This window comes from Aspergillus welwitschiae (genome assembly GCF_003344945.1).
Source record: "Aspergillus welwitschiae strain CBS 139.54b unplaced genomic scaffold BDQ94scaffold_7, whole genome shotgun sequence".
Taxonomy (NCBI): Eukaryota; Fungi; Ascomycota; class Eurotiomycetes; order Eurotiales; family Aspergillaceae; genus Aspergillus; species Aspergillus welwitschiae.
Window position 1 is genome coordinate 544,297 of NW_020798701.1, and position 13,651 is coordinate 557,947.

At 54.1% G+C, this 13,651-nt stretch overlaps 5 protein-coding genes across 5 annotated transcripts; 2 read left to right on the top strand and 3 right to left on the bottom strand.

Annotated features, from left to right (window-relative positions):
- Nucleotides 1-284: 284 nt before the first annotated feature.
- Nucleotides 285-1,450, bottom strand: BDQ94DRAFT_138754 (complex I 30 kDa subunit family protein). Its single transcript, XM_026765297.1, has 3 exons — nucleotides 1,250-1,450; nucleotides 387-1,180; nucleotides 285-307 (listed from the first exon to the last, which is right to left on the bottom strand). Exons 1-2 carry the CDS (start codon nucleotides 1,410-1,412, stop codon nucleotides 522-524), a joined length of 822 nt encoding a protein of 273 aa, XP_026629248.1. The 5' UTR covers nucleotides 1,413-1,450; the 3' UTR covers nucleotides 285-307; nucleotides 387-521.
- Nucleotides 1,451-1,872: 422 nt separating this feature from the next.
- BDQ94DRAFT_121747 (CCR4-NOT core ubiquitin-protein ligase subunit MOT2) lies at nucleotides 1,873-5,178 on the top strand. Its single transcript, XM_026763784.1, has 5 exons — nucleotides 1,873-2,030; nucleotides 2,111-2,177; nucleotides 2,282-2,397; nucleotides 2,476-2,844; nucleotides 2,906-5,178. The coding sequence occupies exons 1-5, from the start codon at nucleotides 1,978-1,980 to the stop codon at nucleotides 4,869-4,871; spliced, it is 2,571 nt and encodes an 856-aa protein (XP_026629249.1). The 5' UTR covers nucleotides 1,873-1,977; the 3' UTR covers nucleotides 4,872-5,178.
- On the top strand, nucleotides 4,770-5,875 carry BDQ94DRAFT_138759 (uncharacterized protein). The gene is made up of 2 exons (XM_026765298.1): nucleotides 4,770-5,427; nucleotides 5,516-5,875. Exons 1-2 carry the CDS (start codon nucleotides 5,241-5,243, stop codon nucleotides 5,569-5,571), a joined length of 243 nt encoding a protein of 80 aa, XP_026629250.1. The 5' UTR covers nucleotides 4,770-5,240; the 3' UTR covers nucleotides 5,572-5,875.
- Nucleotides 5,876-8,170: 2,295 nt separating this feature from the next.
- On the bottom strand, nucleotides 8,171-9,498 carry BDQ94DRAFT_138762 (zinc-binding alcohol dehydrogenase family protein). The gene has a single exon (XM_026765299.1). It carries the CDS (start codon nucleotides 9,300-9,302, stop codon nucleotides 8,229-8,231), a length of 1,074 nt encoding a protein of 357 aa, XP_026629251.1. The 5' UTR covers nucleotides 9,303-9,498; the 3' UTR covers nucleotides 8,171-8,228.
- A 1,237-nt stretch (nucleotides 9,499-10,735) lies between these two features.
- Nucleotides 10,736-12,802, bottom strand: BDQ94DRAFT_157758 (uncharacterized protein; the record flags this gene model as incomplete). Its single annotated transcript, XM_026768802.1, has 1 exon — nucleotides 10,736-12,802. One exon carries the CDS (start codon nucleotides 12,800-12,802, stop codon nucleotides 10,736-10,738), a length of 2,067 nt encoding a protein of 688 aa, XP_026629252.1.
- Nucleotides 12,803-13,651: the final 849 nt, after the last annotated feature.

The following is a 13,651-nucleotide window of genomic DNA, read 5'->3' on the forward strand; positions in this document are numbered from 1 at the left end:
CCGGTCGGAGGGCGGGCGGTGCCAAGCGATGGCTCGCCGCCTTTTTGGTTTTTGGGCAGGTGGACGGGGCATTTTGCCGTTTTGGGTGTCTTATTTTTGGGGGATGGTTATTGGTCCGTTTCGGGGGTGGATGATTTCATGGGGTTTATTGTTTTGATTGTGAAAATTGGGGGACAGGATGGGTCAATTGGGTATGGTATGATACTCTACAGATCTTTTGATGAGCGAGTTTAGAAATTGAGATGGTTTGTGTGCAATGGGTCAAGGATATAATTTCATAATCTACGATATCATAGCGCGAGCCAACCTACTTTTGAGAAAAGGCGACCCACGTTAGAACTTTTGCGCGAAATCAACGTCAAATTCAACACACGGTATGTACATACAGAACTAGCAAGGAAAGATAATACGATTACATCTCCTCTATTTCTTTTCCTCCTCCTTCGGCTCCGGCTTGGGGGTGGGCAGCTTGAACTATATTATCAGTTAGCATCATCCTCATCATCGCGTGAATGCTGATATCAACATACCGACTCAGGAGTTCTGTCAGTACCCGCACTGACAGGCTCCCAGGCAGCGGTACCACCCTCGAAGTTCCGGAACGCCTGCGTAAGCTCCAGAGGCTCAATGACAATGCGCTTCTTCTCCTCACAGTAACGCAGCTCCGTGTATCCCGTCAAGGGGAAGTCCTTGCGCAGCGGGTGGCCATCAAAGCCGTAGTCGGTCATGATACGGCGCAGATCGGGGTGGCCGGTGAAGAAGACACCGAACATGTCGTACACCTCACGCTCGTACCACAGAGCACCCTCGAACAGACCGGTAACACTGGGCACGGGGCTGGCCTCGTCGGCGTAGGTCTTGACACGGATACGAGAGTTGTAGCGCACACTGAGCATGTTGTAGACGACCTCGAAGCGCTGGTCGCGGGTGGGGAAGTCGACACCGGTGATGTCCGAGATCTGAGTGTATTCGGCCGCGGTGTGGTATTTCAGGAAAGTCATGGTGGGAATGAGGCCGGAGGGGGGAACGTAGATGCACAGCTCATCCTTCCAGACGGAGAACTGCTGGACGTGCTTGGGCAGGCACGACATGATGTACTGGCCGTACTTGTGCAGACTGTCCGCTTTGTCCTGGTACTTGTCGGCCGGGTTGACGACGGGGGCGCGGAGAGGGCCAGGAGCTATAAAATTATGTTAGTATTGCACATCCTGCGGTATCAGCGGTCGAATCCGGGTGCCATTGGACATACGGGGACGCTGGGCCTGGCGCATGTTGGGAACATCCTCTGAGATAGGCGCGGTCGAGGCCTGAGTGGCCTTGAGAGCGGTCGTAGTGAAGGTACGGGACGACCGGACGGCGGTGGCCAGGGAGCGGCCAGATCCCAGCCGCATCAAGGAGCGAGCAGAGGCCATGATGACGGACAATTGCGGGTGTAAGACGACGGGGGAGGTGGAGGGAGGGGAGAGCAGCGGAGGTTCCTCATCCAAGGAGCTTTTGCCGGTCCAGGCGAAGTTGTCGCGGTCACGTGAGGGCTACAAGTTTGGCTGGCGGAGATGACATAAGCGGCGCGCGGACAGCAACATACTCCATGCCTGAGGCTGCAGGGTAAGACAAACGGTGCAAACCCGCGCAAACCCCATCAATCAAAGCTTCACTTCTCTTTCTCGCTCTTCGCCTCCAACTCTCCCTCTTCCTTTGCGTCTGTGTCCCTCCGTGCTCCTTCTTCTCATCCTCCTCACCTTTACCCCACGTTTGTCGATCTATCATCCTCAACCTCCCTCGGACTCTTCTTCTCGTCCCTTTTCCTATCTTTCCCTCCTGTCTCCCTTGACGTTCTTTTTTTTCTACCCGCTTTTCCTCGCCCTCTGCCTGCTCCCACCCCCCCTTCCGCCCGGGTTTGGTTGATGGGTGTTAGTCTTAGACTGTGATCGCCGTCTTGTCCAGTCGTCGTACCGTTGCACAGCTTCGTCACTCATAATGTCAAATCGCCAACAGATTGACTCCGTCATCGATGATGACGACGAGTTCTGGTGCGTCCGCTTCCCACTTTTCGTACCCGTCGGGTTGTCCTATGACTGGTCCGTTGGGCTGACATCTTTGTCTTCTTTAGCCCCCTTTGCATCGAAGAATTCGATCTCTCGGACAAGAACTTCAAGCCTTGCCCCTGTGGGTATCAGGTACGCATCCTGCTCGCCTTATACTCCCCTCGCGAATCAGCGGCCCGATCAGGAGATCGCTCGCGTCGTATGCGATCCGGACCGTCGCTAACAGACCCCTCCAGATCTGTCAATTCTGCTACAACAACATCAAGACCCACAGCGAAGAAGGCCGGTGCCCCAACTGCAGACGGGTCTACGATGAGAGCACCATTCAATACAAGGTTCCCGATGCCGACGAGTATGTGTTCACTCCTCGCTCTTGTTCCCACTGTCCCTTCCCGCGTCTTGGCGCTAACATCGCAACCCGCAATTTTAGATTCAAAGCCGACTTGGCCTTAAAACACCGCAAGGCTGCCGCCGCGAAGAAGAAGGAGGCCGAGAAACGTGAAATCGAGGCTTCCAGTCGCAAGAATCTTGCCGGTGTCCGCGTCGTGCAGAAGAACCTGGTCTACGTGATCGGTCTCAACCCCACAATACGTGACGAGAATCAACTCCTCTTGACTTTGCGCGGTCGAGACTACTTCGGTCAATATGGTGACATCGAGAAGATCGTCGTGAGCAAGGCAAAGCCTGGTGGCAACCCCAACCAGGGCATTGGCGTCTACGTCACCTATGCAAGGAAGGCCGACGCAGCCACTTGTATAGCAGCTGTCGATGGGTCGGCCAACGGTGACCGGGTGCTACGGTAGGTCGAACCCTCCACCTTCCTGTGTTCTGTTGGCAATGCAACATACTGACCGCTCTAGTGCCCAATACGGTACAACCAAGTATTGTTCTTCCTTCTTGCGTAACGAGCAATGCCATAATCGAAACTGCACCTTCCTGCATGAGACTGGTGAGGACAGCGACAGTTACAGCCGACAGGATCTCTCTTCGATGAACACCCTGTCAAGTCAACGAATCAACGGTGCCCCCAGCGGTCCCACCCACTCGATTCCTCCGCACGTTGCCCGGTCCTCCGCTCAACCGATTTCGCAACCAATGCGCCGCCAGCCTAGTAGGGATGACGCTGCGGGGAGCCGACCACCGGATGGGTCTGCCCTGCCATCGTCAGCAAGTTGGGCAAACAAGGATGCCGTGCTTAGCCGGACGAGACGGGCAAGTTTGACGGGCAGTCAAGCCTCGCAAAGTCCGCGTCCCGCCATTGCCACGGTGTCGCCAGCGGTGGAGGAGGCCAAGCGCGTGGAGAAGCAGTCTACGAATGCGCAGGAGCGTGCTCAAGCTCAAGCTCAAGCTCAAGCTCAAGCTCAAGCCCAAGCTCAAGCCCAAGCTCAGGCTCAGGCTCAAGCTCAGGCTCAAGCTCAGGCCCAGGCGCAAGCGCAACCGTCCCCCTCTCCCGAGGCACGATCCTCTTCGTCTAGTTCTCCGCCTACTGTCCAGACGCCACCCAAGCCGGAGACGCCTCTGTTGGATAACCTCGTCAAGGCTGTGAACTCCCCAGACTTCAAGTTCATCTTCTCGGCGGCTGGTCTGCCCGCGGAAGAGGTTGCCCTCATTGAGAACCACCCTTCGTTTATCGATCCTTACGGAGGCGTGAAACGCCGAGCTATGCGTGAGAAGGCGGAGCAGGAACGTGTCCGGCGGGAACAGGAGCTGCTGCAGTCTGCTGCAGCAGAAGAGGAGAGCCGTGAGAGTGGAAGCTTGCAGCTCGGTGGCGAGCCGGATGACGCGATGCCCCCAAGAGGCCGTAGCGGTCGCGAATCTCATGGTGCCATTCAACCTCCTTCCCAGCAGGGTACGACGACAAACTCGGCAGTTGGCTCCCCCGTCTCGGCAACTAGTCACCAGTTTCAGCAACTCAATCTGGCCGGTCGTAGCTTGACCCCTCTGCAGCAACAGCAGTTGCTCCTCCTGAAGTCTGCCGGCAACCAACAGGCGGGCCTGGTTGATCAGCTGCAGGGTGGGCTCAACTCCGCTGCTCTTGACCAGGCAGCTCAGGTCCGCCAGGGTCTGCTCCAGAGCCAGATGGCACAGTTCAATGCTCTGCAGGCGCAAAGTCGCCAGAACTCTCGTTTCACATTCGCCAATGAGGCCAATGCCAAGAACATCCCCAATGTGCGCATGTTGAGCCAAATGCAGGCTGGTACTCCTAACCCGCTCGCAGCCCCTAGCCCTCAGCATGGTCTTGCTGGCAACTACTTCACTAGTGGTGTGCAGGGTCCACCCCCCGGGTTGAAGACGGCGGGTACCCCGCCTATCAGCGGCGGCGGCATGTTCGCACAGGGTCACGGTTTTACAACAAATGCCAATCTCGGTTTGGGATCCAACCTCGGAAAGCAAGAAGCCAATCCAGAGTTGATGCGTGAGCTGCTGAGAGGCCGCAGTGGCGCAAATGCTGGTGGTTTGCAGGGTCAAGAGGCCGCTAAGCGTGAGTTCATGTTTCCTTTCCTCCAACAGCACCAAACTCCCCCTCCCCTGACTCCCGGCAATGGCCTTCTCAGCTCTTTCTATGGTACTCAGGCGGGAAATTATTCCGAGTCTGGTCCACAGAAGCAGAAGAAGAAGGGGAAGAAGCACAGACACGCTAACACTTCCTCCGGTGGAGGCGGTGTAGTAGATCTTGCGGACCCGAGCATCCTACAGGCGAGGATGCACCAGGTTGGTGCGAATGCTGCTGCTGCTGCTGCTGCTGGGCAGGCGCTGTACGGGAGTCAGGGTCAAGGTGGGTACAATCAGGCCATGATGTATGGCAGCGGTTTCAACCGCTGGTGATTGTTTGCCCCCCTTTCTCATAATTCATTAATAACCCTCCCTCGCCCTTCACTTCTATCATTGTTGTTTATGATGACTACCCTTTTTGCATTTTGTTTCTTTTTGCCCATGCTCCTTTTCTGTCTCCCTTTTTATTTGATGACATGATATCATATTTCTCTAGATGGGCGTGGGATATGATTCTTATGTTTCAGTTTTCCGGACTCATTGATTCGATGTTGAAAACTTTGCGACATATTTCCACTCTGCAACGAAAGCATTAAGCAAACGGCTCTTGAAAACAACAAGAATTCGGGCTAGGCGTGCCTTTGGCGTTATCTTCATGATTGTTTTTTATCGTCTTTTTATGTTTCTCTGTGCTTCCACATCATGTTTCTTTTTTGCGTGTTGTCACCGGCTTCCGTGTGGATGGGAGGCGTCCTTGCACTTTATGGGCACATCGTGTCTTCTAGGTCCACTGCGCTTTGGTGGCTGTCGTATACTTTGTTCTTTTGCATCCAAGCTGGGTTGATCTATCAGCATCTTGGTGGCCCATTCGGTCTGGTCATGGCTTTATGTACGTTAACCTCCCTGCCCTGGCTTTCGATAAACACGAGCAGGGCCCTCTATGCGAAACCAATTTCTCACAATTATTGTTCTTATAGACAATATGCCTTGTGTGTCCGTCTGGTTGCATCGGCCGGGACATTTGTGTAATTAATATGCCTGCCCTTCCGTACCTTGGTCGTCTCGTTTTGTTTATAATAGTCCACTGGCACGCCCTGTTTCTATTTGTTTCTGCTTGTGTCTTTGGGAGGGGTTCCTTTGCGTTGTTCTTTCTATCCGGCTCACTCACCCATCGTCTTGCAGACATCAGGAAGCTAACGGCGCTTCTAGTGGACGAAGAATTTCCTCCTCTTGGAGCCCAGCCAAAGGATAAGCGCCCCGTTGACAGCTTTGGCTATCTCGTGCGCTCGCATTTCTCCAGTGACTCGCAAGGCTCAGCTCGTGCTGGAACACCTACCCTGCCCCCCGGGCTTCCTCTGCCACACGCTCATCCTGCATCTGCCTTGTTCCAAAGTCCACTCAATCCATCCAGTCCGGTCTCGTCGCCATCCGTGCCTCCGGGTCTTAATCCACCTTTCCATAGGCTAGGAACGCCGGGCCAGGGATTCCAAGAAAGCTCTCGCCAGGCTTCTCCGGACTTGAAAGATACTCCTGAGAATCCGCCCACCTCAAGTCGCATTAAGAATGCATCCGAAATATCACTCGGTTCTCCTGTGCCAAAGTCAGCCAACAAGGCTCGCTCCCAGCAAAAGGGGGACTTGACCGTCGCTTCTGACAAGAAAGCTGGCCTTTCGAAGACCGGAGAAAACAATGAGAAAGCCTCGGCGCCTACGGCGAAGGCCAAGCCCATAAAGCTGGAGCTTCCCTTGGGTACTTCTCAGTCTCACGACACTTCAAAGGCAGATACACCAAGTCAACCCAATACCCATGGCCCGGTGCCCACTTCGACGATCGGTTCTCGTCCGAATACACCCTTAACTGGGGTCTCCCGCGTTTCGGACTCTTCCGCTCCTCGCCAACCTCGAGTCCTTCGTGTGGTTGACACGCCAAAGACTGAAACCCCACCGCCTCCATCTGCCACCCAGTCTGTCGCTTCCATACCTGCTGCAACAAAAGCGCGTTCCAGACGACCAAGCATCTCGTCGCTCAGCCGGCCTGATACGCCCGGCGACTTCGGATCGGAAGCCGATCTTTACACCTCGGCGTCCGTGTCTCGGGCCAACTCTCCTCCCGCTTCGTCCAGAATCGGCTCTGCACCTGTCCGGGCGATGACCAAGAGCCAGGCTAAGAAGGAACGGCGACAGAAGGCCAAGGAACTGGAGGCCAAGAAACAAGAGGCCACCGCTGTGGTCGAAGAACCAGTGCAGGCTCCGATTATCGGTCGAAAGCGCAAGACCAGGAAGACTCCTGTTAGCTCGAACGAGTCGCCGGCTGTAGCTTCGGAGAATACTGAGGCTGGAAAATCTGCCAACTCTGGAAGTTCAGATAGCAACGAGAAGGCTGCGCAGCGGACGGAAGCGGCCAAGAAGAACAAATCGAATGAGAAGGCCACGAAGGACTCCAAGCCAGCTGCTACCGAAGAGAAGGCCACTCCTGAACAGAAAGAACCTGCTGAGGCGTGGCGTTCCAAGAACACGGTGGAGCAGCTGATGAAGGACGCTGAATCCAGCGGGGTTCCGGTCAAGGAGCTCTTCTCGGAACGTACATCCCCGTTGCAAGTCCTTCTGGCTCAACTGCATAAGTCTGCTGAATTGGACCTAAACAATCATCCCCTGTTCAACCCAGCCAACCTAAACCAGCGATTCGACATGAAGTGCAATGCGGATGATTACGACATTCTGAAACAGCCCATTGAGTTGACGGATGAGCATCGTAAAGCATTGATGCGCGGAGAAGCCATTCGTGTTAACTCGGACTCGACCATGCTGAAAGACCGATGCTTGATCAGTCCCCGTGGATGCGTCCTGCACCATCTGTCGCCCGAGGAAGAAGAGCGGTATCTTGCGCTTGAGAAGAACATTGCCTGGGCAATTGATACCTTCCAGGAATACTCGAACGTACCTATCACGGAGCCTGATGTGACCAATCGCGGTGGTGGTTTGGACGCGTTGTTTGCTACCCCTGAGAATTTCAACATCTGCTGGGTCGACGAGACCTCGGCCGGTCTCACCTCTGGCTCGCCCACTGCCGGGATGTCTCTTTCTGACGCCAGCGGCTCCACTATACCTGCGCCTCCCAACGTTCTGTCGGCCATGGAGGCGGACAGCACGCGCAGCCATAACTGGGCCATTGCCAACACCGCGGAACTGGTCAATGCCACTGCCACCTCGGTGCGATCCTTCGCTGCCGCTACTGCCAAGCACATGCTCGGGGCCGCGGGGGTGGTCATGGGCAACATCCCGGACCTGGACGATGTGGTTGGAATGACCAATGAAGAGCTGCGCTCGTTCGCCGTCAAGTCGCAGAAGGATCTTGAGTCGTCTCGCAAGGAGCTAGACACGATCGACAAGAAGCTCAACGCCCTAGTGAAGCGGAACCGCAAGCTTGCGCAGCAGGCTCTTGCGACGACCGTTGACGCGTGAACCCCCATTCTGTCCATATGACAACTGTATTCTAGTAGATTTCTTTTTCAAGCATGTTCTTGCCGTTTTCTTCTGCTGGCCTACTACTACCCCTGTATTCTACACTTGTTTCTGTTCACGGCATGGTGTTTATAGCCGCAATTAGACTTCACGGGGAAATACTCATGATAAACCAACCAATTATAATATATTAGACTATACAATCTTTTTAAGTATATACTAGTCCTCTCTACGCACCCTCATTGGGACGGAAGACCACCTTCTCCCCGGAAACCCCCTCCTTATTTGTCTTCAACGCCTCCTCAACAGCACCCAATCCACCAGGAACCACGCGCACGCGGTTCGGCACAAACAGTCCCTTCGCAATCCATCCATCCTCACCTCCAAGCGCCTTCACCATGGGCTCACTAACATGTCTCAACTTGGGAGAAGCCCCAATACCCAAAATCTGCCTAACCTCCACCTGATGTTCGCCCTCCTTCCCCAACTCCGCCGCCTCCTTCTCCGCACCCAACACCGTCACCACCGCCTTCGCAGCCCCCTTACTTGCCTTTGCAATCTCCACCCCGAGCACCTGCGTCTCCTTCATCGAAATGGCATCATACACATAACGAATCGGCACCTCCCCAGCCGCAGCAACAAAGTCCTCCGCCTTGGCAATCTTCCGATCCAGCACCACATGCGCTCCCAGCCCCTGCAAATACTCCCTATGCACGACGCTCGCATTCGTAATAATCTTCGTGAACCCGCTCAACCTTGCAAACTGAATCGCATACTGTCCCACACTCGATGCTCCGCCCAAAATAGCAATCGCCTTGCCCTTGCCTGCCTCATCACCGCCCTCGGCCCAGGGAGCAGGTGTGATCCCGTGCCCCGTGCTATCATACATTCCCGTCACGACGGCCACGCTCGCTAGACTGATCCCCGCGGCTTGCTCGTCGGAGATGTTGGACGGGGTTCGGGAGACGAGCTCTGCCGGCATCACGCAGTATTGCTGGAAGGTCGAGGCAGCGTAGTTGCCAATTATGCCTTGGAAGAAGACCCGGTCGCCCGGGGTGAAGGTCGTGACGTTGGGGCCCACGGCGGCGATGGTGCCCGAGGCGTCGGAGCCGAGGACGGCGGGGTATTCGGTCAGGAAGAAGTTGTAGTCGCGCATTTTCCAGTCGACGGGGTTGACGGCCGTGGCGGTGATTTTTATGAGGACTTCGTTGGCGCTGGGGGTGGGCACGGGGTGGGTGGTTAGGGTGTGGGGTGATTGGGGGGTGGGCACGGTGGCCGCGAGGTAGGTGTCGGGGAGGGACATTGTGGTGGTGGTGGTGGTGGTGGTATTGTATTGTTGTTGGATTGAGGTGGAAGAGTGTGGTTGGTGGAAAGGGAAATAAGGTGCTGACGGGCGTTGTTGATATGAGGATCAGATTATAGCTCGTGAGGGGCAGGGGTGGTACTTTAATTTGGATGATGAGGTTATATAGGGATGCAGTGTCTGATTTGTAATGAGGTCATGGACATTAGTCATCGACTCCACTGGGGCATTAATCTGGGGTGTGCTTGGTTATGCGGTGCATGTTATGAATAGGGCGATGGTGTATCTGGATTAGGGAAGTTGAGAGAGGCCTGTTTTCAAGGCATGAACATGGCTGCAAGCTGTAAAAACACATGTGTCTGTCATGTAGAACTTGTAGAAGTCACTGGCATAAATTGCCTATCGAAAACGCTTGAGCCAAAAGAGTAACCAGTCTTCAAATGCGTGACCAATGCATAATATAGTATAATTCACTTAGCAGTACTGTCCAAGTATCTCCAGTACTTTCCATCATGTATGGGTCTCTTTTAAGTGGTGAGTGAGACTGGTGCCTTGGTCTTAACTTGCGTCCGGATCTGCGGCAAGCATCTGCAGTCAGATAGCGTCTTTCCTCTTTTGTTTAACCTTTGCATATAAGCCATGCAGCCCAACATGGTTAATGGAACAGTAGCATAACATCATGATCCTTGAGGCATAGCATTTCCTCTGACCATAAGATTGATTAAGCGAAATGGAGATGCCAGCTTAATCTGCCTGACAGAGTGGTCGGAGGTGTCCACTTCAGGGTAGCCCTGCTAGCGGGAAATATATACTTCACCAGTTCTATCCGCATCGCACTACGTCTACTAACACTAGTAGCTGACGACTATTGCAGAAACTGTCTGTAGCTTGAGTCTGAAAAATTGTATTAATGAATTGAGTAGAATAGAGGTCAATATAAGCAATTGGATTAATGATGAGTAGTAATGATAATACGGGATATGGAGGTCATAGACTTGATCCTTGACAAGCTTTCCCGCTCGATTCCTGTTTTGGCAAGTGTGGCTTGACATGGAAGCTTATCCGGTAATAATATTTGAGGAAGTTTACAGTACTGCATGTCACAGACTTACCGCCTAACCGGTTCCGGAACACAGGCCCTAGGTATGCCCGAGGCTGGATGTTGTATCTTCGTCGAATTTGTATTCAAGGTCTACAGCTCGCATAATTTTGATAATTCATAGAGAAATGAAGAAAAAAGCTTCCTATTCTTAACCTGAATATCAATCTAACCTAGCCTAGAATAGAGTAAACGCTATGTAAGCGCATGAGGATCGTAAGTGGTAGAGACTGATATAAAGCAATTCTTTCTATGAGACGCCACAAAGACTGTCTTTCATGCTGTCTGAAAGCTAGCTCATCCTGTTGACTTGCATTGTACTTTGGCACAAGGTTTAACTCCAAGTAGTGTCCGACAAGTCCTTACGAGCCCGGTCACAGTTGGACAACCCAGCATGAGTATAGCAGAGTCCAGCCACTCCGGACGCCCACAGCGCACCACACTCCCACATGACGATAGCCAGATCCCACATCTCGAGGATCTTCTGATCCTGAGGGTAAGCTACCTGGGCAGCGAGGGTAGCTCCGACATATTCGTTCTCCGAGGGTAGGGTATCACCGCCCTTGACGTAAGCGAGAACAGGCTTGACAAGGAGGTCAATGACAGCACGGGTCTCCGGCAAGGGATCCGAGGCAATGAGAGCCTCAAGACGTGCTTCAGCGTTGGCAAGCGCACGCGCACCGCGCTCGACCTTGGTGCCGTTTGCCCGGAAGTGTTCCAGAGGAGGTCTCTCATCGGGAACGATGGGGACGATGCCCGCGTCGACAGGGAGATCAGTCCGGCCGAGGAGAGTGACGGGGCGGTGACGGCAGTTGGAGAGCTGCCACCAGTGGGTGAAGAGGAGGCAATTGGCTGCTGGGTTGTAGGGATCGTTGTCGCGGTACCAGATCATAGCACCTATTATGCGGGCGTAAACCTCGGCCAGTGGGGCTTCCTCCAAGGAACCTCGTGTCAATGAAGGGATGATGTTACTGACTTCACCGCACGCTACATCGGCTCCAAGGTCGATCCAGTCGTGCGCGACGCAGCCCAGACCGGCGATGGCAGCCATGTGCTCGCTACCACCTCCATCGTAGTAGACGTGACAGAACACCGCATCGGCCAACTTGTACCGGGCAAGGCGGGCCAGATCATTCCATACAACGATGGTAGGACGAGAAGGAATCGGGTGGGAATCCTCGATGACGGTCTTCTGGCGCAAGCAGGAATAATTGCAGCCTTTGACAAGGCTGATGTCGGTAATGTGCGGGCCGGCATAAGCGGACTTTTCAGCAGCGGCGGCCGCATCGGCAAAAGCAATGGAGAGTTTGTCTGCCATGGCAGCGCTGTGAACACCGATGGAGTAATCCATGACGAAAGATGCGTCCATGGTCGACCACAAGCCAGAGATTGAACCACCGTAGACACCACGGTTGTAACCACTTGTCATGGCAAACACACTGGTGTTGAGCATGGGGCCCTGGCAGTCCTCCCCGGTGAACAGGTTGACTGCAGTTGGATCAGATGCGACGGCCACGCCACTCAGCTTGGGTGCGAGAGGCTTGCGCGCAGAGCACCAGCTGGGCATGTCGACGGGGCGCACTTCGGCAAATCCCACGTACTCAGGCGCGCCGGTCGCGATCATTCTGTCGCGTGCTTCCAAAAGAGTCGAGGCATCTGAGAGCAAGCCGGCGGCGCAATCGACGGCATCCGCAACACGTGCATTGCGCATCCATGAGACACTGGAGACGGCACCCAAAACACCGTCCGTTCGAGGAGTATCAAGACGGCGCGCCACGTTAACGGTTGTGGTGAGGGTGTCAGTTTCGGCGTCGTATTGCTGAGAGAACTTGCTTGCTCCGGGCTCGGCAGGGCCTATGCCGTGGGATTTGAGTGACCAGGCGTGAGCTCCCCGAGGGGCGTCCATGTTGACTCCCTCTGCCGCAATATGGGCAGTGCCCCAGGTGGAGGTAAGCCGGACGGTAGCAGCCAGGTCGGTAGCGGAGAGCTCGCCTGTGCGGTCAGCCCAATGGGAGAAGACAGGCAGACAATCGAAAGCGGGCGAGCGACTGAGACCACCGGTGACCACCAGATCCGGTACCAGGTCAGATATAGGCTGTTTGGCGTTTCTGATTGGCATACGCTGTTTGATCTTCTCGGAGCGTGCGCGGAATTCGTCGATTTTGGCCTGGCTCTGGATAGCTGGCTGGCGCAACCGCATGCCCAAGCTAGTGGGCTTAGTAGCAGCGCTTGGGTTTCCTGAGCTCAATGGAGAGACATTGGCAGGATTGGAAACGAACTCATTCACGTCCCGACAGGACATGCGTTCGAAGAAGAGAGGCTGATCCTCAGCTCGGGGGTCGACGAGACCTCCTTTACGAGCGATGTCGGGAAGATCATCTGTTCGTGCAATGTAGCCCATCTTGGGAAGATGTTTGAGGAAAGAAGCGGTCTCTCGGGAGAAAGAATAGCTTAAGTGAGATAGTTGATAGGAATTGAGTTGCTCTTATAGAGCGAAGAGAGATAACAAAAGGGAAAGGAAGGCTCTTGGATTCACGTCTCAAGGTATTCTCGAGATAAGGACTTTTCTTGAAGCCAGTTATCTCTGAGCTGCCTGATTTGATTTCTGTCCATGGCTACGCTCATTGTTAGTCCATTTTATATAGATCGAGAGAGGATGGCTAAACACGGGCCACAGCCGTTCAACCGTTCAGCTCAGCCCAAGCCAGAGACACGAGCCAGCCTGCGAGCCATGATTCAGGAATCACTTGGCTGCAGGTCCGCTCAGCCAGCCATCATTGCCCGAGTGAAGCATGTCAGACATAAGCCCAAACTCAATTATTTTGGCAGATTCCGCGGGCTCTTGCTCCTGGGTGAGGGCCGGGGAGAGATACGACAGCCTCACTGAATTTTAATACCTGATAAAGTTGAATTGCTGACCAAGATTATCCCCTTATACAGCATTCTCAATTGACACCAGAAAATGTAAAGAACAAAAGCCCCCCCCCAAAAAGGGAAATAAGATATGACTCAAAATGAAAATATGTCCCTAATTCAATAAACAGGAGAAACAGACATGTAACCCTTCTCCATGAGTTGTGTTTCCCGTCGAAGCGTTCTTCCACCACCAAAGAGCCGAACCGCTAACTCCACTCATTATGCGCTGGCATTTTCTCCCCGCCAGATTAAAACGTACTAAGCATAGTGCTCTGCCACTTGGAACGACAGCACAACTCCACCTTCATTACCCCTGTCCTGCAGACTGTCATGA

Coding starts and splice junctions, on each gene's coding strand:
- BDQ94DRAFT_138754 (XM_026765297.1), bottom strand. CDS start 1,412: ATGGCCTCTGCTCGCTCCTTGATGCGGCTGGGATCTGGCCGCTCCCTG. Junction 1,181..1,249: donor GCGCCAGGCCCAGCGTCCCC/GTATGTCCAATG, acceptor ATAATTTTATAG/CTCCTGGCCCTCTCCGCGCC.
- BDQ94DRAFT_121747 (XM_026763784.1), top strand. CDS start 1,978: ATGTCAAATCGCCAACAGATTGACTCCGTCATCGATGATGACGACGAG. Junction 2,031..2,110: donor GATGATGACGACGAGTTCTG/GTGCGTCCGCTT, acceptor TGTCTTCTTTAG/CCCCCTTTGCATCGAAGAAT. Junction 2,845..2,905: donor AACGGTGACCGGGTGCTACG/GTAGGTCGAACC, acceptor TGACCGCTCTAG/TGCCCAATACGGTACAACCA.
- BDQ94DRAFT_138759 (XM_026765298.1), top strand. CDS start 5,241: ATGTTTCTTTTTTGCGTGTTGTCACCGGCTTCCGTGTGGATGGGAGGC. Junction 5,428..5,515: donor CGGTCTGGTCATGGCTTTAT/GTACGTTAACCT, acceptor TTGTTCTTATAG/ACAATATGCCTTGTGTGTCC.
- BDQ94DRAFT_138762 (XM_026765299.1), bottom strand. CDS start 9,302: ATGTCCCTCCCCGACACCTACCTCGCGGCCACCGTGCCCACCCCCCAA.